The 23,712-nt window shown below is 46.4% G+C and overlaps 1 protein-coding gene across 1 annotated transcript in view; it reads right to left on the bottom strand.

Moving 5' to 3' along the window:
• Nucleotides 1-23,712, bottom strand: part of CASTOR2 (cytosolic arginine sensor for mTORC1 subunit 2) — a 321,588-nt gene that overhangs the window by 12,519 nt on the left and 285,357 nt on the right. Inside the window, exons 7-8 of the mRNA XM_086954590.1 lie at nt 6,520-6,602; nt 5,815-5,909 (exon numbers count right to left, since the gene is read on the bottom strand). Of these exons, the coding sequence (XP_086810716.1) occupies nt 5,815-5,909; nt 6,520-6,602 (178 nt within the window). The remainder of the gene's footprint in view (nt 1-5,814; nt 5,910-6,519; nt 6,603-23,712) is intronic.

The raw sequence follows: 23,712 nt of genomic DNA, 5'->3' as shown, positions 1-23,712 counted from the left end.
TGATATCCACCATCTCCATTTTCACCAGTTCTGCTTCCACCTTCGGCCGAAGACGGAATGCCACTCTCCTATGACGTAAAGCCACTGGGTGGATGGAATCATCAAAATGAAGTTTGATCATATACCCATCAAACAGCAAATCCCATCAAACAAAGGTGAAAACTGGGCCAACAACTCCTCCACATTCCATTGATGCACACTTAAAGCAAAAGCGACCAATTGCAAACTTTCCGCTGTCCGACAGCTCAGCAACATCCCTTGACCACCTTTTGTGACATATATCCGTGTCCTTATCGCATGAGAGCCATGTGCCACTTCAGCAGTAAAAACACCTGCCAGACGAATGGGATTATAAAACCCATAGGCAAAAACCGTTGTAGTGGTCCAAATCAAAATTGGAGAAATCCGCATCAGCATCATCGATTTGGCCATCACATTTATCGAAGCACCTGTATCAATCAAAGTGGGCACTGGGTGACCATCTACCATCACATGACATTTAGGGATACCCTTTCGTACATGACCCCCCATGTCTCCTTCCGCTGGCAACTGAGCAGCAACGTACACCTGATCAGATGATACAGGAACAGAACCTCGTGCAGGGGCAGAGCGACAAATCTTTGCAAAATGGTGGAGCTTGCTGCAGTTGGAACACCTTTTCCCAATAGCAGGAGACATCCCTTTATGAGGAAAAGGACCCCACAACCATAACAATGCCTAGGCCGTTCCATTTTCCCCTGAATCCGCAGCTTCTTCCTGTCAGGGACCCGGGCTGAAACAACATTAACCGGCTCCACCTTCACCACCTGCTGGAGTGCTGCCTCCATGTGGGCCGCTCATACTTTCAAAAGTTCCTTAGACCTGCCCCGGGTCAACATGTCAGCCATTGAAATACCCGGCACCTGTAAAATAGCCTCACGTAACTTGCTAGAGGAACAGCCCTGTATGAACTAGAACCTGATCTCATCCGCAGCATAGGGCAACATACAGGTGCTGGCCAACTCACTCTGACAGGCATAGAAAGTATTCACGGATTCATCTGGTAGCTGCTGGGCCCGACGCAACAAAAACCTCTCATAATCCGGATTGGCCATTGGCTCAAAATGGGCAGTAAGGGTTTGCTTCAAAGTCCCATACATATGCAGTGCCCGCCTTCAACCACCGACCGCCCTAAACGGTGTATGGCGTCCCCGATGCAACAACATTGGGCACCGTTGCTCCTCCTCAATTTCAATGGCATCAAAGTATGTTTCTAAACGGTCTACCCAGTCCTTCCAACGGGCTGCCTGGGCCGACGGAGGACCATCCAACAGAAAATGCTCCACAGGAGGGATAGCTAACATGGCAACACCCTCCAACACGAAGCACCACAGTCCCAGGCACACCACACAGTTACCACCCTAGGACCGGCAAGATGGTATCCAGTGAAAAGCCCAGCAATACTTTCTAGAACCCAAAGGAAAAAAGTCCCGCACCAGAACAGTCTACAACACCAGGTTCCAAAGAGGCACAAAGCCCCACGCGGCCAGCAGAGACGCTCCACTCACCCCAATAGGACGGCACAGGCAGTGGGGCATCAATAGAGCAGCAGCGGGCAAAGACAACCTCCTCACCCTAGCAGGATGCCACCAGTTGCCGAGCACCGGCACTACAAACAGCCGGCGAAGCACACCGCACTTTCCAACAGGACGGCGCTGGACGCAGGGCAGCGACAGCACTCTCACCGCTGCCGCAAACCACCCGGTCCTCACCAGCAGGCCACGGCCCGAGGAACAGCCGGAACAAGGCAGCAAAGCCGCGAGAACCCAGGAAGCAAGGCAAGCCCCAGGGAACAAACAGGGCGAAACCCCGAAGACGCCACCAACAGCAACAATGAAGCAAGGAGCCAGGAACACCACAGAGAGCAGCAGGCAAGGAATAGGACACGCAGGAACACCCGGTTCGTCGCCAAGATGTTATGTCGAGGTATGTAAACTCAGGACACCGGGAATAGTCTGTTCGACTTCCTGGTCACACCAGGCATCTTTTATTCATTCAGCAAACCCCACCCCCAAAAACACCTGGGTATAAATACAAAGGCGGTTCACCGCCACACCTCTGGGTTACGGGAAGGGACGTGACCACATCACAACCATCATACTCCTACAAGTGTGACAGGGCAGACTATTGCAGGCCCCCAAAGCTACAAGAATTGCTTGGGCGGCAGGTAATAGTAATTTTTTATGCAGATCGAATTAATAATTAACTGTGGTTGTGATCATCTCTAAATTAGCCAGACATCGCCACCTTGTGGCAGATTGTCACAAGTAATGGTGACGAGCACCAGAAACCACCGGCTCGAATTAACCACTGGCTCCTACCAGTCGGTCACTATTCGCAAAACATAGGCGTTTTATTAGGGGAAGATCACACTGTGTGATGGCGGCTGTGAGCATTAGCAGGAGCAGAAGGGCTGGCTTGAGTAGTGTGCCCGGTGGGCGTGCTGGACACACCCCAACGTATTTAGTAATAGGAGGAAGAAGAGAGAATTAAAGTAATGAAGATTAAATTGTACGTAAAACCAGCATTGTGAAGAATACCACTTGCCGACTTTGCTTTTAGGATGGGTGTGTTCAATATGGTAACGTTGTAATCCTATGCGTTTTACGTGCCAATGATGGGATACTTGTTCTATTTTGTTTTAGGCTGCAAAGCACCAAATGAGGGTCTCGCTGTACTGAATGAAAAAGTGTCTGTTATGGAGAAAAACAACAACTATTTCTGTCTTTGATTCCCCGAAAACTTTTTTCTGGAAGAGTTCCACAGCCGCTGTGTGATCATGGATCAACACAATGTGTGCTGAAATAACAAACAGATTATCTAGAGACAACTGGGGCAAACTCGAATTGTTTTCGTTTCGGTGCCTGCATGCACTAGAATTTCACAGTAACCTCAAAATGATCCCACAAATACATAGCATTTCCAATCCTACCCACTAGATGGAAGACTATAGCTGAGGATGTGATTCCACACAAGATCACACTAACAGTTGCACTGCACTATTTATGCGATGAGCACAAACGCTACAGCAAAAAAAAAACAAAAAAAACTGCAGATTACAGATGCCAAAACAGGCATCATTGTGTGCTGGGAGTGACCGCCGAGACTTTTTCCTGCCCATTTGGGTGGGTTCTCCTAAACCAATCACATTTAAATACATTGATAATTCCGACTTTGGCATGATATATCATCTACATTGGTACTTCTTCCACATTATTTTCACAAACCCCTAGTGCACACTGTTAACAAAACGGACATTAAGGGGGATACTGCTGGTATTGTCTACAATGGAGGGATACACAAGAAACCTTTGGTGATGTCACCGATCGGTAATCGTAAGGGCTTTACTGAACAATGACGTGTCCATTTACAATCAATCAATCGGGGTTTTTTAAAGTGCGCTACTCAACCGTGAGGGTCTCAAGGAGCAGAGGGTGTGGCCGGGTGGGGTCTTGAGGCTCTTCCTGAAAGTGAGCAGGGTAGGGGAGCGTATGATGCTGACTGGGAGTCACTGCTTACACGATATCTATACGAATACGGATAGTTAGGAATAATGTCTTCAGTGATGCACTGATTAGAGGATGTCTCTGCCAGTGTCCCTAGTGTAGAATGTTTCTTTAGAAGTCACTGCTAGAGGGTGTCTCTGTTGATATTCTTAGTATAGGATGTCTCTAAATAAATTGCCGCTTAGCAGATGTCCTTGCAGATGTTCCTCACTTAGAATGTCTCTACTGATGTCACTGCTTAGAGGATGGATGTCTCTGCTCTAAAGCCTAGTTTAGCATGTGCCTACTGACATCGCTGCTACAGAATGTTGTTGTATATTGATTCTTCGTGTAATATAACTGACAGTAGTCATTAGCCCTTCCTTACTGTTCTTACCTCCTCCGCCTCCCAGAATACCTGTGAGTGTTCTAACCACAACCAGAGTGTTCTACTTGGTTAGTTTATGGTCTGGTCCGCTGGCGAGGTGTGTACTCAGCTGTGTCCTACAATAAATCTACATGTAATTAACTAGAAGTATCCTGTCATCCATTTACAACATAGATAGACAGAGCTTGGACAGAAAGTGAAAAAAAAACGGGGACAAAGGTTACAGCACAGAGCCAGGACTGAAAGTCTAAACGGGGATAAAGGTCCCAGGATCAACACGAAGGGTGGACAGCTGTCCAGACAGTGACTAAACTAGTCACATCTAGGACTATGTATCCATCTTTTGTAATGAAAACTTCAAGCCAAAATTTGAATCTCTTTTCATCAAATGCAATACTGCACTTAGTAGTCTTGAAGAGTACCGAAGTATGGAATTCTCAAAGTGTATCTAAGACTGTGGTATCTGTAAAGCACGAAAGCGTACGCTGAACTGTCTATCTTCAACTCAGAGCGTAAAGTGTTGGTGGGCGGAAACAGATTTGATAGAGTGGACTGTCTCTTCCTGTTTTGCTGGTCAAAGACAGATTGGAGAGAGTGGACTGTCTTTTTCTGTTTTGTCAGTCTATGGGGAGTAGGTAGTGGTGATGCCTATTAGTTGTTTTGAGTGTTGTGTCTCACCTCACACTTCACTTATACACTCTTTGCCCCAAAATGCTCTTTTGCCTTCATGAACTAAAATAGTTCAAGTCGTCTTAGACCTCCTATCTGTCTTTAAGATTATTGTTGCTGTCTCCCATACTTTAAGCTCCATTTTTATGTTTTGTTTCATTTCTTTTCTGTAAAAGAGTAAGATATGTTGTATATTGATTCTTCATGTAATATGGCTTACAGTAGTCATTAGCTCTTCCTTACTGTTCTTACCTCCTCAGCCTCCCAGAATACCTGTGAGTGTTCTAACCAAAACCAGAGTGTTCTACTTGGTCAGTTAATGGTCTGGTCCGCTGGCGAGTTGTGTACTCAGCTGTGTCCTACAATAAACCTACATGTAATCAACTAGAAGTATCTGGTCATCTATTTACAACAAATGTCTCTTGTAATGTACCACGTTTAGAATGTCTCTACTGATGCCACTGCTTAGAGGGTATCTCAGCTCATGTCCCATGTTTAGAAAGTCTCAGTTGAGGTCACTGCTTAGAGCAGGTCTCTTGCTGCTGTCCCTCATTTAGAATGTCTATTATGACGTTGCTTCTTAGACTATGTCACTCCTGTCATTGCTAGTTTAGAATGCCTCTAACAACGTTGCTGGTTACTGGATCTCTCGGTTCTTGTCACCGGGAGAGAATGCCCCCTTTTAGCCACTAAGGGGTTGTTTGTCAACTGAATAACCAATAACAGTGCTCACAGAGATGGATATGGGTTATACCTGAAGTCAGATTGAAAGAAAAGCCCAGGAAAGAGATGGCTGGAGAGTTCTGGTTGACGGTCTATACCTCAGGAGGATTAGTAGACAGAAGAAATTCTCACAAACTTTCTCAGCACTTCTAGCCTGCCTGCAAAGGATTCCTTTGATTGATGGATGCAAGGGTCAGAGGTACAGTGTGCCATACCAAGTCTTGTGACTTAGAATCACTGAGGTGAACTCTGAAGGTTCTGTGACTTTGCTGCTTCTGGTGAATATGGCATACTTGAAATAAGTGTAAATTCCTAATACATGCAGATTCAAGATTTGGAGAACTGCAGCTACAAAGCAATGCGGATGTATATATATTGGGATCTAAAAGGAATTAATCTTACAGAACAACATAAGGTGCTATTGCACCAGCATAAAATAATGTAAATGGTTTATCAAGGCAAACTACCCTCTGTCATTGCTTTTGTTCACTTAGTGCTATGAAAACTTACCAGTGCATGATCGAACTTAAATGTGCTGATGTAATACGCGGGAATGTCGGCAGCGGCCAGGGGCTCCGAAATCTGGGCCACAATCCCACATTCATCTGAAGGAGGGAAGAATATCAACAAATCATTGGTGAAGGAATAACACAACGGTGGAGACAATCATTTCTGGGTTACAGTAATGAACTGGAGGGAAGGGTGGCAAGCACTGTAGCGCAGGCAATGGCAGAAAGCACTGTGAATTACACTCTTTAAGGAACATGGGCAGTGTCATAACAGCTACTCGCAGTAGTGAAAGCACAACTATGATAGTTGTGCTTGCACTACTGCGAGTAGCGGCTATGCCGTTGACAGGAAGTGCTGCTGGGTACACAAACCCAGCAACAACACAGTTACATATAGAATATACAGGAATTTACTCTCATTCATACGCTCCACAGTTACTACGAATATGCTGGCAAATACACGTGTGCACAGATGTCAAAAGGGGTAACCAGGTGTAGCATGTGCTATCCATCGCTTGCCATATGGCATCCCTGACCTAGACAAAAGCGGGAAAAAAAAGAAAACAGGGCTTTGTAGTTTCTAATCTTTGTCATTTCCCAACCCCAGCAGTAACAGCAAATACAGATACTAATGGTCAGAAAATGGGTCAACACTGATTTCATCAAAGGAATAAGAGCAGCACTATACGCTGGGATGATAACATACCAAAGCCAAGGGGTTGCCCACCAATCCGAACCATCTTCCAGAGTTCTCCAGATGCACTTGTAAATAACAAATGATTAGGAAACCTTTGAAGATAAAAAATAATGCAGTCAATGCACAGAAACTGAATCTAACCTGATCCTCGGTTGTACTCCAGCGTGGACTTGACAAGCTCACTATTATTCAGCAGGCAATTATTGAAGCATTTGGGAGACTCCTAACAGAGCTTAGTTTAAGGCAGTAAGCTTCAAACTGTGGGTTGCAAAACCTGGCGGGGGGATGTAGTAAGGCTGCATGCCCAAGGGGCACGCTCTCAATCTTAAATTAAACTCACAAGATGTTTTCAGCATTATCAATGGTAGATTGTAAGCAAACACAACTATTGTTGAATACAAGTGAAAAGGAAGCTTAACCCACACAAGAATGTTATTGACAGATTGCTGTCATTATGTGGGTTAAACTTACCTAGGTCTTCTTTCCACTTTCAGTTGGGCATGCTATGAATGACTGGCTCCCTTGTACTGCGGATTCTAAGCCATGCCAAGTACCATGCATCAGGGGTTAGACTAACGCATTTTAGTGCTGGTGTCCGCATAATAGCATTAAAATGCATTCACCCCAGGGACCACGCGGAGGCATGCTGTAATACAAGGGAGGCTGCACTTTATTTAAACAGCAAGCTCGCTGTGCAGCCCAACTAAGTGCTCAGCTCTTTTCTCAGAACACTGTGGCTGTGTCGCTCTTTCACTTATATTCACTATCAACTACTTAGGTTCTGCGCCGGATGGGGAATTATTGATCATTGACCAGGAAGTTCAAAGGTGCAACGCAGCTTTCAGTTTAAATAGAGTTCATAGTGCTGGGAAACAAAAGGTTTATTAGCCAATGAGGATGGACGTACAGCCCAAATTACAGCCAGTAGAGTGGATGCCCCTGCTCGGAGAGGCGGAGTGCAACCGTCTCATGGCTTTCTGTTGTGGAGACTGGCTGATTTAGTTTTGTAAGTATTAAAAAAGGACAATATATATGTAGCAGTATTCTCAGACAAAGGACAGTTGGCTTGTTTTGTTAATTAGAATTTGAAAGGCGCAACAGCTACCCGGCGCCAACCTGAAAGGAACAGAGAAAGAGGGGAGAGCTTATTGGTTGAAAAACCAAGTTTTTAGGCATTTGCGGAAGTTCCAGTAGGCGGTTTTATTACGGAGCAACACGGGAAGAACGTTCCATAAGGAGGGACCCAAGCAGGAAAGATCTATCGCCCATGTATGACAGTCTGATTCTAGGGATCGAACATTTTGCCTCAATGGTGCAGCGAAGAGGGTGGGAGAGCAAATAAGGGTGAGCCAGGGCTTGTAGGTATTGAGGCGCCACTCCAGATTTGATCTTTAACATAAAGCTAAGGGCTTTGAACTTAATTTGGTTCTCTACCCTGTGCCAATGAGGGTCACGCAGAGACAGAAGTAGGGGCTGCTCTGGGGACTCAACAGAGCAGTCTGGAGGCGGAGTTCTGCACCACTGCAGCTTGCGTTTAACATCTTTGTTAACCGCCAGATAAAAAATGTTTCCGTAAAAGATAGAAAAGATAGGCGGCTATTAGGCACTTGTACGCTCTTTTTTATACCCTAAGGGATACCGGGAGTGAGGGATCACCGCTGGTGGTGTATATACAATATCTATATACAAGTAGGTGGAAATTACGGTGCAGGTAGTGAGGGGCGCAAGGGGAGGGGAAAGGAAGGAACCCGCGTGAGTGAGGGGAACTAAACAATCTCAGTGCCCCAGGCGCCTGTTCCTTAACCAGCGCTCTCACTCCGGGACGTCTCCCCACCTCCCCACCCAGTCTGTAACCCATATCCGCATCTGGCTTAGCCACACTCCTCCAGGGGTGCGGCTGGGCAAACCATGGGGACGTTAGCCTCCTGGCTTCTCCTCGACACTGGTTCTCTGGACGCTTTCTCCCCCTCGGTCTCCTCCGCTCCACCTCGCTCGACGCTCACCTCCAGATCTCGCCTCCTTCTCCGTGACGTCACACGCTGACCCAGAGGCTTCCTGCTTTTCAACTAATCCGCTGTGTCCTGCTTCTTCCGAGGGCGGGTCGGCCAGTGACTAATATCCACAATTAAAGGAGCCGTTCACCTCTTCCTCGTACGGTTCTGTCCATAAGGGCTCGGTATCGTCGGCCCACTCGTTCTGCGGGGATTGAAGAGAGGGGAGAGGGGCAGAGTCAGCAACCCACCATTCCGTCTTCGAGGTGTTCCTGTCAGTTGACGGGGTCTCTGAGCTACACACCTCCCCCCCTTGTTTCTCCCGATCGGGGAGGAGGGATGAACGTGACAAAAAGTCAGCGTTACAGTTCTCTCGACCCTTCTTATGTTTTACCTGAAAGGAGAAGAGTTGTAGAAATAGGAACCACCTAAGCCTTGTTCTGATATATCCACTGTAGTGGAGCGTGGTCAGTATATAGGACAAAGCGTTGCCCTTCCAAGTAATATTTAAGCTTATCCACTGCCCATCTTATAGCAAGACATTCTCTTTCTATGGTAGGATAGCGGGTTTCCCTAGGGTGTAATTTCCTACTTATAAAGAGAATAGGATGTTCCAAATCGTCAGGGCCTAATTGTGATAAGACTGCACAAATGCCGGTGTTAGAGGCATCAGTGGCAAACATGAAAGGTTTATTAAAATTAGGGGACAACAACACAGGACTAGATGTGATGGCCTGCTTAAGTTTGTCAAATGCTATTCTAGCTGGTTCAGGGGGATGTTTGATATCGGCACTTGTTTTCTGCCGGGACACTTGTTTTCTGCCAAAAACTAAGCGCATGTTGGACTCGCGCTCACCTGCTGCTGTACTTGCACCCTGAAGCTCGCCGTTGGATCTTGTGCTGACTCTGCCTGCTTTCAGTGGGGGCACCCCGGATTGGACATCAGGACCAGTAACGCTACAGGGCTGCGAGCGTGCAGGGACTACCTGACCCAGGTGTTCCTGCGAGACCGAGCCCACCTTCCGGTCCGCTCTCCCTGTAGCTCCGCCCCCGCCCACTGGAGGGCCGTTAAAACCAACTGGTGTAGCCTGAACCCTTGGGACACTTGTTTCCTGCCAAAAACTAAGCGCATGTTGGACTCGCGCTCACCTGCTGCTGTACTTGCACCCTGAAGCTCGCCGCAACCGCTCCGCGGGTGCCGCTTCGCCGTTGGATCTTGTGCTGACTCTGCCTGCTTTCAGTGGGGGCACCCCGGATTGGACATCAGGACCAGTAACGCTACAGGGCTGCGAGCGTGCAGGGACTACCTGACCCAGGTGTCCCTGCGAGACCGAGCCCACCTTCCGGTCCGCTCTCCCTGTAGCTCCGCCCCCCGCCCACTGGAGGGCCGTTAAAACCAACTGGTGTAGCCTGAACCCTTGGGACACTTGTTTTCTGCCAAAAACTAAGCGCATGTTGGACTCGCGCTCACCTGCTGCTGTACTTGCACCCTGAAGCTCGCCGCACCCGCTCCGCGGGTGCCGCTTCGCCGTTGGATCTTGTGCTGACTCTGCCTGCTTTCAGTGGGGGCACCCCGGATTGGACATCAGGACCAGTAACGCTACAGGGCTGCGAGCGTGCAGGGACTACCTGACCCAGGTGTCCCTACGAGACCGAGCCCACTTTCCGGTCCGCTCTCCCTGTAGCTCCGCCCCCCGCCCTTTCCAACTATTACAAATAGTGTTTGTTCTCCCGCAGCGCGGGACGCAGCCCGGGGCAAAGACCGGGCTAAGAGCGGGCCGTTTGAGGCCGTTCGAGGTCTAAGAGGTCTGGGCTGGGCCACATCCCTTGGCTGAACTGTTTATCATTTGTGTTAATTTCTACTTGTGTCACTGTTCCTTGTTGCTTTCCATCATGTGTACACGGGGCAGTCGCAGTAAAACTGCTAAGGGCCTTAACAAACCTAGCGGGACCCTGGACGATTTCCTCACAAAGACCAATCTGGCCATTGATGCGGAAATCAACAAAATGCAACATAGGGTTTCCCTAGAACTAGTCAAGTCAAGTCAAGTCATAGAATTTATATAGCGCACTACCTACCCAGAGGGTCTCAAGGCGCTTAGGGAGGGGAGGAGGATTACTTGTCAAATATCCATGTTTTGAGTTGCTTTCTGAATGCTAGGTGGTTCTGGGTAAGGCGAAGGTGGGTGGGAAGTGAGTTCCAGGTTTTAGCTGCCAGGTAAGAGAAGGATCTACCTCCCATGGTGGTCTTGTTGATGCGAGGTACAGTGGCGAGGGCTTGGCTGGAAGATCGTAGTTGGCGGGAGGGGGTGTAGAAGGACAGTCGTGAGTTGAGGCATTCTGGTCCGATTTCGTAGAGTGCTTTGTGTGCGTGGGTTAGAAGACGGAAAGTGATCCTCTTATTGACGGGTAGCCAGTGGAGGTTTTTCAGGTGACCAGAGATGTGTTCGTTGCGCGGGATGTCTAATATGATCCTGGCTGAGGCGTTTTGGATTCGTTGGAGTTTTTTCTGGAGTTTAGCGGTAGTACCTGCGTAGAGGGTGTTACCGTAGTCCAGTCGGCTCGTGACCAGAGCATGGGTGACTGTTTTTCTGGTTTCGGTGGGGATCCAGCGAAATGTTTTTTTGAGCATGCGAAGAATGTTGAAGCAGGATGAGGAGACGGCGCTGACTTGTCTGCTCATTGAAAGTGAAGAATCCAGGATAACGCCTAGGTTCCGTGCGCGTAAACTGTCTCTTAATATGGCTTCTTCCAAGAAATCATCTTTGGGTAATCTTGCCCTAGCGTTAACCCCCGAACGTATATCTGGCCCTCGTTTCTTGCTTACAGTGGTTGACATACACCACCCTTCAACCACATCCCCACTCGAGCAAGCTAAGGAATCTATATTAACACCTTCTGAGGAGTTTGCACCACCTACTCTTGTGGTTGGTATAAGCTCCCCTGTAAAAATTGTCATGCCCAAGACTGCAGCTAATGCTAAAAAAGTTGCCCTACAGCAGAAGAAAAGTCTTGCTAGTTCTACTTTTGCTCGCAAAAAGGCTAAAATTGCGAGATCTCAGTTTTTTAATAGTAGACGGCCATTGGGCACATTTGGGGCTGGGGAAGAAAAAGATAAAGCCAACACAGCTCTTTTAGGCAGCGACACCATCCATGCCTCAAGCGATGTTGTGCTGGATCCCCCGGTGGTAATTCTCCCCGACAAGAGCAAGGAAGGGTCAACAGAGGGTGGATTGAGTGTGGTAGAGGGGGACAGGAGGGGGGATGAGGAATTCTTAAAAACTGTCTGGGACACACTTAAAAAGTTACTTACCCCCCTGGAACTTAGACTTTCCAGAATGGAAAACCATTTGTTAGAAATGGATAGGACTATAGTCACGCTGGCTAGTCTTAGTCTTAAGCAAATGGAAACAAGGTTTTCCCAGGGTGAGGGTTTCACTCCCCAGGTACATGAGTCAGATCCCACGACCCCCCCAACCCCCAGACCTAAACCTGTACCAAAACCCCGCACGAAAGTTGGGGACAACGCTACTACTATTTCAAATCTCAGCACTTGTCTCCCGTCCCAGGATCTAGTATCAACTAAGCCCAGGCAACAAGCTTGCCCCGCAAAGAATGCAGCACAACCCAATACCAGGGCTCAAACCTGTCCACAACAGAATGTAGCACGTTCTAAACCCAGGCCACATGCTGTCGTACAACAGCCTAATCAATTGCCAAACAAGATCTTGCTATCTTTTGAATCTAGCCGACCGAATTTTCGTGGTGGGTATATTGACTTACCACCGGAGGCTAGTCCATATGTCATTGTATTAGCTGGTGTACCCACTCTTGACCCACAAACTAAAGAGAATCATTGGTCTCTTAAAAATAAGGTCATTCATTGGCTTAACACGAATAGACAACTCCCTAACCACCAAAGAAGTCGGGTACTAATGGTGCGAAGAGTACCTTGGGTAGGACCCACTCACAAAACCATCACTGGTGACTGTATAGTGGTGTCATTTGCTGACCCAAATACGGCACAACATCTTTGTTCATGGGCCCCTTGCGAAGAAGACCACTCAGTCGTTGTTAGATCCCTCTTATTTTTCTATCCTCCTCGACGACAGCTTGGAATGGAAGGGTCTTGGACGACAATCCAAAAGCCCAGACATAGAGGACGTGGGAATGGTGGGCATAACCAGAACATCTGGTGGCAAGGGGTTCCTACCTCAAACATGTTTGGCTGTTTGGATGAGGTTGACTGACTCGGGGGGGTGGATGCTTCAAAACATCTAGCAGATTCTACTCCGTCCACCCTGTCAGTACCCAGTATGGCATGTTCCATGTTATCATCAGGCCCACAAATAACACCGGATAATGTTCACAATCCAATCCAGGCTGAGTTAGGTGCTCAGGGACAACTTGAGACCTCCAGCCTTAGTAAACCTGATAATGAAATCAAGGTGGCTTCATGGAATATAGCAGGTTTAAGGGGTCGCCTGGACAACGATGATTGGGTAGATTATATTACTACACATGATATCATCGTTTTCCAGGAAACTTGGTCAGTTGATCCCCTGTTTAGAGTAGGCTTCCTAAATTACTATAAACCTGCAACACAGGGCTCCAGGGGTAGGGCTTCGGGTGGTCTTACCATATGGATAAAAAACTCACTAGGTTTCAGTGTCAGGGAAATCCCGGTGAAGAATACTGATCTCCTTTGTATATCCCTAAGTAAGGAGAACTGTAAGGATATTGTTCTTATTAATATCTATGCCTGAGGTTGCCAGGGTGGTAGGAAGCAACCTATCCTTAATGACTTGGAAGATCTTCTAAATGAGTATAAAAGCGACCAGCTTATTTTAGTAGCTGGTGATTTGAACTGCTCATTCAAACCCATCATGAGTCTTGCTGAGGATGTGGGGATGGATGAAGATATTGTCTGGAATATCCCCCCGCTAGCAATAACTAAGGGTGTCAGGGGTACGGAGGCTGCCCTCCACTGGCTTGGGCTCTGCCTGGAATGGGGGCTCCGGGCGGTGAATGGCCGTAGCTTGTCTGACAAGGCGGGGAACCCAACCTTTGATAATGGGTCTAGTGCGAGTCGCATCGACTACATACTGGTCAACATAGAATCCTGGTATAATGTAATTGATATGTCAATAGAGACCAGGCCAGAGAGCGATCATAACCCACTCTCACTTGGACTCAGGGTCCCTGGCCTAGGGCTCCCTCAGACGGAAACAGCTTGTATTACTTCGGACCTAGTCCTGTGTGATAACAGAAGACGGGTCAAATGGTCAAGGGTCATAGCTGATCAAGAGCTTGTCTGTCAAATAGAAGAACTGGTCCTAGACACTAGAGATAGGATGACTGCATTATCCCCGAATGGCAGGGTAAAGCACTCCATTGTTGATCTCCATGAGGCATGCTTTGCGGCTATTAGGGAACTTCTCACTAGGCCATGTAGAAAACAGAAAGCGAAGCAATTCAAAGGTTGGTATAATAAAAATTGCAGAGAAGCCCACAGCATTCTAATTGCTGCTGTTAAATCTAGAAACACTCCTGACATTAGGAAAGCGAGACAGGCTTACAAACGCATTATTTGGGAAGCTAAAAGGGAATGGGACGATTCGTACTGGCTTGATCTTCTCAAAGCCTGTGAGTCGTCCAACCAAACTAAATTTTGGGAGGTTGTCAGATGGGGCAGGGACTCGGTTTACCTCACACCTGAAAATTATGTTTCCGTTGCAGATTGGGTGGAATTTTTTTCCGCTCAATTTAAAGATCCTAATATCGTCCAGTTGGCAGGTGAGCCCCTAGCGGGGACAGCATTAGTATCTTTTGGGGACAGGCTTACCTTTTGTACCTCAGACACTGAACATGCTTTGGGTTCTATTCAGTCTGGGAAAGCCCCAGGTATAGATGCTGTACCAGCGGACCTTTTTAAATTGAATTTAGATCTGTGGGTCCCTTATATAACAATTTTAGCAAATTCTATTGCAGCAGGGGCAAGGGTACCACAATCCTGGAAAGGGGCTGAGATACTTCCAGTTTATAAGAAAGGGGATCGATCTTCACCGAAAAACTATCGCCCCATTAGCCTGATCGATACTATACAAAAAGTGGTATCAAGAATGGCCCTGGCTAGAATACAGGGGTGGATCGAGCAGAATAATGTACTCTCCCCCATGCAGGCAGGGTTTAGATCAGGCACCAGCACCCTAGATCAGGTGTTTCGTCTTACCATGCTGTATTGGAAGGTGGTTTTCTTGGGCGGTGGTGTCATCTACGCCGCCTTTGTTGATCTCAGGTCGGCATTCGACCTGGTTCCCAGAGCAAAACTATGGGAAGCCCTTAGACTCATGGGCCTTCCACCTGAACTATTAGAGCTGGTTAGGCGCTTACATGAGGAAAATTTTGCCCGAGTAAGATGGGGGAAACAGGGTCAGGTGACCGCTAGCTTCCCTGTCGAACGCGGGGTGCGGCAGGGTTGCGTGCTGGCCCCTACCCTGTTTCTCCTGTTTATCAACCGGGTGGTTGAATTCTTTAGCGAAACACAAACTGATGCTCCCACCCTGGGGGGATCAAAATATCCCATGTTAATATTCGCCGACGACACCCTGCTCCTCTCCAAGACTCGGAGCGGCTTACAAGCAGCTCTAACCAGATTTGCTGAATTTTGCACAAAAAATGACCTTCAGATTAATGCTGATAAAACTAAATTCATGATTTTTAACAAAAATAAACCAATCAAAAGTGCGTTTTTATTAGACGGTGTCCCAATTGAACAGGTCAAAGTGATGACATATTTGGGTGTGACCATTGATCATCAATTTACCTGGAACCCCCAGTTGGAGGTTTTAATTCTTAAATTTGTACGCCTTACAGGATGCTTGCTAAAGGAACAAAAAAAAACCTTGATCAAACGCATTTCACCAGCGTTAAAAATCTATGAGGCCAAGGTTAATGCAGCTACCCTGTATGGAGCGGACTTATGGGGTTATAAAGGCTTGTCAGCACTAACCACTGCACAGAACAGGTTTCTTCAGGTCTTAGTGGGGCTTCCACAATCATCACCCATAAAACCATTGCTTTTAGACTTAGGCTGTAGACCGCTGAATGAGATGGCACAGTATCGTCTTGTAGCTCTTTGGCGTCGCCTCTGGACGACCGAAGAGCTAGGTCTTTTCGCTCATGAATTGGGCGAGGTTAGATCTTTGTGGGGTGCTCACAAAATCCCATGGCTGCGGGAGGTTAAACAAATACTGTATTCTATGGGCCACCCCGAATTATGGCTACACCCTGAATGTTCTAGGTTCCCATCTAAAGTGGAATTTAAAGAGCAATTTTGGGCTGCAAAGAAATCTGCACTGGTCTCCCTTTCATCAGAAAATAGCCTAACGGGACTGTTCTTAACACACAAGATAACACCGTCCCTTGAGCCCTATTGGGACTTGATATGCAAAACACTCGACCGTAAGCTGTATCATCAGTTTCGGGTGGGTACTTTGCCGATCAACTCCTTTACTGCAAAGTGGGCGAAGAAAATAAGCAGCAAATGCCCTTTTTGTCCTGACCAGGTTGAAAGTATCGGTCATCTGTTTTTTGCATGCCCTGCATATCGATTGCCTCGACAAAAATGGTTTAAACCTATTTGTAAAACCTTAAATTGTGGGGGGAATAGTGTAGCCCTGTTGAAATTACGCGACTTACGTACTGAAAGATCTGTGATTTGTGTTGCCAAATTTTTGGGGTGGACGTGGCTGATTCGCGCAAAGAAATTGCAACCCCTTTTAAATTAACTTAATTTTTTTTTTTTTTAACGTATGTACATTGTCTGAAGGTAAATTCCCTTATGTCTTTGGGGTTCCATTGTATGATGTTGAAACTGTTGAAAATGTTTTTATGTCTGCTGTCTTTTATGAATTTTATTCGAAATAAAGACTAAATGAACTGAACTGATATCGGCCTTACGTATATCCTTTTTTATGAGGTTGGTAAGGGGACTAGCAGTCTCAGCAAAGTCAGGAATAAACCTTCTATAGTAACCCACTAGTCCTAAGAAGGCCCTTAACTCCTTCTTGGATGAAGGGAATGGGGTGTTTACAATTGCCTTGACCTTTTCCTCTTGGGGCGCAATGACCCCATCACCCAACATGTATCCAAGGTATTTCACTTTGGAGAAGGCTGCTCTGGATTTTTTTGCGTTCACATGAAGACCCGCTGCATTTAAAGCCTTCAGGATAGTCTGTATATGTTGCAAGTGTTTGATCCAAGAAGCGCTGAAAATGACGATATCATCCAGATATACTGAACAAAACTGTTTATATGGTTCCAGAATGTTATTCATCAACCTCTGGAAAGTTGCCGGGGCACCATGGAGCCCAAAGGGTAGAACATTAAATTCAAAGTGTCCCTCCTCAGTGGAGAATGCAGTTTTGCATTTGTCTTCCTCCCGAAGTGGCACTTGCCAGTCACCTTTTGTCAGGTCTAGCGTGGTAATGAAATGGGATTCTCCAATCTTTTCAATCAGCTCATCCACTCTCGGAATTGGATATGCATCACAAGAGGATATCGCGTTCAGGGAGCGGAAGTCCATGCAGAACCGAGTAGAACCATCAGGTTTTGGTATCATGACTATCAGGGATGACCAACTACTCCTGGAGGGTCTGATCACTCCCAAGCGTAACATTTCCTTTACTTCTCTCCTGACGTCCTGCCTTCGGGAGGCGGATATTCTGTATGGTCTCATCTTGACATGTTTCCCTTTTTCTGTTTCGATCTGATGTTCTATGAGGTGGGTTAGGCCGGGAGTGTCGGAGAACATGGGCGCAAAAGGCTGTAGAGTACTCAATAGTTCGTCTTTCTTCTCGGGTGGTAATTGATCATTAACTGGCAACTGGGTGAGAGTGGAGGTCTCGCTTGGAACAGGTAATCCGAACTGGGATATTTTTGGGATTGGACCTAGCCACTTCTTAAGCAAATTAATATGATAACATTGAATTTGCGAGGGAGAAATCTGTATTCTAATTATACAGATTTCTCCATCGCGAATGGGTAATGTTTCCCAACTTCTCTAGGACTAGATACGGCCCCATCCATTCGGTTTGGAATTTCCTTGTAGATGATGGCTAAAGGACCAAGGCCCAGTCGCCTGGTTCCATACTTCTCCACTTCTTTCCACGATTGTACTGTATGGTTTGTCTCTGTTGTTTTTTTTCTAGAGTGGTATACGCTAAGTCGCGTAGTTTTCCCAATCTGCTTTTTAATTGCTGAGTATATTCAAGTATTGACCTTTGCTCTTCCTTTTCTTCATTTTCCCAGGCTTCCTTTGTGATGTCCAACAAAGTTCTAGGTCGTCTCCCATAAAGCAACTGAAAAGCGGAATACCCCGTACTACTTTGGGTCTGGGCTCTGAGCACATACAAGGCCAAAGGCAAAATCAAATCCCATTTTTTGTTTTCTAGGGAAAGCATTTTGCATAAGGTGGTTTTTAAAGACCGGTTATACCTTTCCACCAGACCATCGGTCTGTGGATGGTAAGCTGACGTTCGTATCTGTTTAAGATTTAGGGATTTACAAACCTCCTTCATAAGCCTTGATACGAAAGGGGTCCCCTAATCAGTTAGGATTTCCCTGGGAAAACCCACCCTAGAAAAGAGTTCCAAGAACTTTTCGGCGATGTTTTTAGTGGTAGAAGCCCTTCCTTGCGGACAAATGGGTATTATGGCTACAGGGTATGGTTTTACATCCCCATGGACACACCTGATGTGAACCGTCTGATCGGTTTGTATAAACTCGGGTAGGGCTAATGCTTTCTGGATTACTGACTGCCTGCACCCAGAGTCTAACAAAGCTCTTATTTCTTTCTGGTTAATGGTAACACGTACGTAAAAGGATGGGCCCATCTCCGCAGTGTACATTACGGCTCTTGGGATATAGCCTACTTCCATGGGCTCTTCCTGGGATTTCTTCCTGGGGCAGAGGCGGGCAATATGTCCCCACTCTCCTCAATCAAAACACTGCGGACCTTCATCAGTGGAACGTCCATTTTGGGAGGAGGTTGAGGCTTCATAATCTCCATCCCGGGTTTGCTTTTCTTATCCATCTTCTGGGGTTGTAATGATTTTGCTGTTTTTTCATTTTCCCATGGAATATTTTGGGGCTGGGCCCGGGAGTAATTCGCGGCCATTTTTATGGCTTGAGCTGGGGTCAAGCCGGAGTGTTGCCTCAACTACCTTTGAGTACCATAAGGCAGGGCTTCCATGAATTGTTCAAGATATATACAGTCCATTATTTCTTCCTTGCTTCTTCTGTCAGGGCGTAGCCACTTATCAGCAGCAGCTTTTAATCTAAAGAAAAGGGTCTTTGGATTTTCTCCCTGTACTCCCTTTTCTTTCCTAAATCTGACCCTATAGGCTTCCTCATCCAAACCCAGATGGTCTAGGATCAGAGCTTTGATGTCTTTATAGGGCGTATCCCCTGTAGGATTAGCCACTTGATAGGCCTCCTGAGCTGGTCCGGATAATAAAGGAGCTAGGAAAAAGGGCCATTTGTCTTTGGGCCATCCACAGGCCCTTGCAGCCCTTTCAAAATTGGTGAGGAAGGCATCTGGGTCATCTCCTGTACTATACTTTTGTAGGGCTACTCCTGAGGGGTGTGGCAAAGGAGGACGTCTCTCTGTAACTGCAGGCGTTCCTGGTTCCTGGATAGCCTTCTGTAGCCCTTCCAGTTGTGCGGCCATTGCATTTTTGAACACTTCACGATCTGCTTGCGCCGAGGTCATTTGACGCTCTATGGCCCATTCCAACTTCTCCTGTCCCTTAATTAGGTGCTGTATCAGTTGATCCATCTCAGGTGACAGGATGGAAGTGGCGGGTCCCACTTCTGACACCATTTGTGGCGGGGTTGATGAAGGGGACCGGAGACTTGGTCGTGGTATGTAAGGCTTTATTTTAATATATGATCTTTTTTTTAGTACTGGACAGTCTTTCCCGGGTGAATCGTGCTGGGTCCGTTGTTGCAGCTAGATTTTGTGCCTTCCAACTCTGGCTCTCTCTTGGGACAGTCTCTTGGTAGTCGTCAGGGTTATGTGGTCTTCACCCTCCATAACGGGATGCAAAAGAAAAGATAGGCGGCTATTAGGCACTTGTACGCTCTTTTCTATACCCTAAGGGATACCGGGAGTGAGGGATCACCGCTGGTGGTGTATATACAATATCTATATACAAGTAGGTGAAAATTACGGTGCAGGTAGTGAGGGGCGCAAGGGGAGGGGAAAGGAAGGAACCCGCGTGAGTGAGGGGAACTAAACAATCTCAGTGCCCCAGGCGCCTGTTTCTTAACCAGCACTCTCACTTCGTGACGTCTCCCCGCCTCCCTACCCAGTCTGTAACCCGTCTCCGCACCTGGCTTAGCCACACTCCTCCAGGGGTGCGGCTGGGCGAACCATGGGGACGTTGGCTTCCTGGCTTCTCCTCGACACTGGTTCTCTGGACACTTTCTCCCCCTCGGTCTCCTCCGCTCCACCTCGCTCGACGCTCACCTCCCGATCTCGCCTCATCTCCGTGACATCACACGCTGACCCAGAGGCTTCCTGCTTTTCAACTAACCCACTGTGTCCTGCTTCTTCCGAGGGCGGGCGGTCAGTGACGAATATCCACAATTAAAGGAGCCGTTCACCTCTTCCTCGTACGGTTCTGTCCATAAGGGCTCGATATCGTCGGCCCACTCATTCTGCGGGGATTGAAGAGAGGGGAGAGGGGCAGAGTCAGCAACCCACCATTCCGTCTTTGAGGTGTTCCTGTCAGTTGACGGGGTCTCTGGGCTACAATGCCATTCCGCCCCACCAAAAAAAAAGGATTTTACATGGCTCTCTCCACTATCTACCTCCCAGCCACTGGCCGGTTTCAATTGTTGTTTTCGGCAATAACATTACTATTAATTGTGTCCAGCACTTGTGTAGCAAGGGAGTCTGGGGGTTAATGGTATGGTGGGAGGGGATGGCGCTTTACTCTCCAGTCTCAATGGCTAGTGCTGGTGCTGTAGGCCAGGTGAAGGATACACTGCAGTGTTGAAAGCTCCTGCAGTGCCGGCAAGTCAGACACACCTGAGTGAGGAGTCAGGGCAGCTGAGACTCAGTTCATGACTTGACTGTCGGCATCCGTGACAGCCTTAGCCTCCATGAACTTCAGCCCGCTGCTGCATCCAAGTTAGTGGCACTCTATGCCCAGCTTGTCTGAATAACTTGGAAGATGTTCAATGGAAGTGCTCAGCCTGGCAGCACCCTCCCCAGGCTCTTCTGAACTGGCAGCCTCATCAGGCGAGTCATGAACTCTCGCTCTCAATTGAAGTTTCTTAGGAAAACAATGCCATATTGATTCTTCCCTGCCATTCGGACTTGAAGAGAGTGGATATTTTTAAAACAAACATTAGTAAGATAAGTTATAGAAAATGGACTTTCCTTTCTAATTTTATGGAATTTCAGTAACTAAAAAGTTCTTACAAAAAAGGACTGGCATGTTTCAGTTTTAGTATATTATGGTTTTGCAAATACAGTTCCTTCTTTAGTATAATGATAGTGATGTTAGTAGGAGTAGTAGAATGCAGACACTTTGCTTTTCTGTGAGAAACTTAGCGGCCATCTTAGAAGGGGTTCTCGCTGAGAAACAGGGATAATGTTCATGGTTCTATAGCATTCAAGACACAAGACTTGTTGTTCACCAGTTCTTGCTTTTTTGTCTACAACATGTTACTTGCCTCTTGTTTCAAGATTTTAATAACGATGTATATTAAATCAATCACTTTATTTGCATTTTTGTAAATGCATAAAAGTACAAAACATTAAAAGTAACACAATGCAAAATTTACAAGAGATTAGAAATGTTAACAAATTGATTGAATATTAAAAGACCGAGGTACTAGAACCTATAAACACATTAAAAGCCGAAGGCGTACGTTGACAGAGTCCCTACAACAAAACATTATAAAAGTTTAAAAATACATAAGTAAGATTTAAAATGATGTATTTTAATTTATCATTAAACAGTTAATTTGTATCTCATCAGAAACGTGACTCACCTGTACACATGTATATAATTATCTTAGTGGTGCTATCAGTAAACTAGTGATTCCTACTTTTTATATTAGTGACAATTTCATTCATCTGAGCTCTCTGCAGCATGTGCATTAACCATACCCCCTTCTAGTTAGATTAAGTTATTAACTAATGGCATGTTTCTTCAAGTTAATTTACATTTTACACGCATAAAAATACAGGTGACCTTGCATTAAGCGGATTTTGCAGCAGTTTGAACATATTTTTAGAGATTTTCAGTGCTCAAATTGTGTAATTGCTAATATTTATATGCACATCATTGCTTGGTTTTACTTGCAAGAAAGTGTCACTCTAAGTGTCACACATTTCGCAGTTAAATGTCACTCAGAAATACTTTGAAACCATGGAAATGTCACACATAAGCAACCAGAAAACTTGACAGTTATGGATTCCTGTGGCAAAGATAAAGGAGGTGGGGGAGGGCAGGCTCAGAGTCCTAGATAGCAGAATGGCAGCTTCAGTGTTTTCTGCTACTGAAGAAAAGTTCTATTTCACATTTGCTCTGTCCAAGCACTACCCAGAGGCATCAGCAACAGAGCAGTAACATAAGTGGAATAGTGACATGTGGAGTGGAGAAATGACAGGTGGAAAGGAGTAGTGACAGGTGGACACAGAGACAGAAGACATGGAAAATACAGGAATGATGCACGCACACACACACGCCAAACACATGCACACACAAACAGGCGCACACACACGCATATACATCAGTTTTCGCTCATATAGAACAGGAATGAAAATCAGCTGCTGTGCAGACTCTATCAAATTTTCTCTCACAAACAGAATAAGTACTGCACTGGCAACAACAGAGCACATTTCTCTCACAAACAGACAAGTAAAACCGACACCGCAGCAGAAGACGGACACACAAAAGGCAACTGCATGAGCAACAGCTACAGAGCAAGCTTCCCTCAAACAGCAAAGGTGTAGGAAGCAGGGGGATAAGACAAGCACACATAGAACAAGTACAGCATCAATAGCAGTAGTGCAATTTACACACACACACACACACACACACACACACACACACACCTCCCTCCCTCCCTCCCACCCACCCGCCCATGAAAAGTATGTGCAAAAGAATAGAGGAAATCCTTGTAGTTCAGTCTGCATTTGCCACACCTGGCACAGCTGTGGAGCATGTTATGTCCCAGTGTCCCAAATCAATATCAATCCACACAAGCAAGATCAGCAATTGTCATAAAGAGCTATGTGAGAAATCACACCACCCTTAGGGCCAGATTTATCAACTCTTCATGCACAGCACATTGACAAAATGTGATGTAAAATAGTGCAAAATGTTGATTTGTTACTTTCTTTCCTGTGCAACCTCTTTTTGGGCTGGAAAGTTGCCTAAAATACAGCAAAGTAGCACTTTGCCCTCTTGAGTTGCTTGAGTTCATGGGCATCCGTTGAGTGATACATAGAGGTCCCCATGCTCCACTCATGCTATTTAACACAAAGCTCTATCTAACGATGGCAGATAGGGCTTTGCGGCAAAAAATGTGGCCTCCTCGAGGAAGGTGCAAATAATAACAATAATAATACAGCCAAAAACAGCTAACTCCGAAGAGGTGTTCCGGCTCGAAAAGCGACAAGCATCGCTCAAGGGACACCCAGGATTAAACTAGGTTAAAAAGCCAGGTTTTTGCTAAGTAGGAGATATGTTTTTATTTTCTCAGACTTTGTATGTGTGTTGCCCTGTACAACACAGATACAAAGTTAGATTTTTTTAAAGCCTAATCAGAGTGTTTTGTACTGAAAGGGTACCCAGCCAATAAAAACCAAATGCTAGAGTCACACATACACCTTTCCACAAGGCTGCAAAGTGTGGGTGTAGCATTAAACAGCCTAATTATGCACCAGCACCAGCACCAGCACTTGGGAAAAGAGCAGCAGTGCCATATCTTTTTGGACTTGGGTGACCCTGCCCACTCCCTTTCATGCAACGCATTGCAGCAACTTTGGCACATAGTTCTAATTTCACCCACAGCGCCTATATCATCGATGTATACAATGCTCCGGAGAACTCCTGCCTCTGCCTCAGAGTTTCCAGGTCTTTATGGTCCAGCAGATCCCTCTGTATAGCAATGTTCCTCAGTATGT

This window comes from Lissotriton vulgaris, chromosome 2_1 (assembly GCF_964263255.1).
Source record: "Lissotriton vulgaris chromosome 2_1, aLisVul1.2, whole genome shotgun sequence".
Taxonomy (NCBI): Eukaryota; Metazoa; Chordata; class Amphibia; order Caudata; family Salamandridae; genus Lissotriton; species Lissotriton vulgaris.
This window is presented reverse-complemented; position numbering and strand designations above follow the sequence as displayed.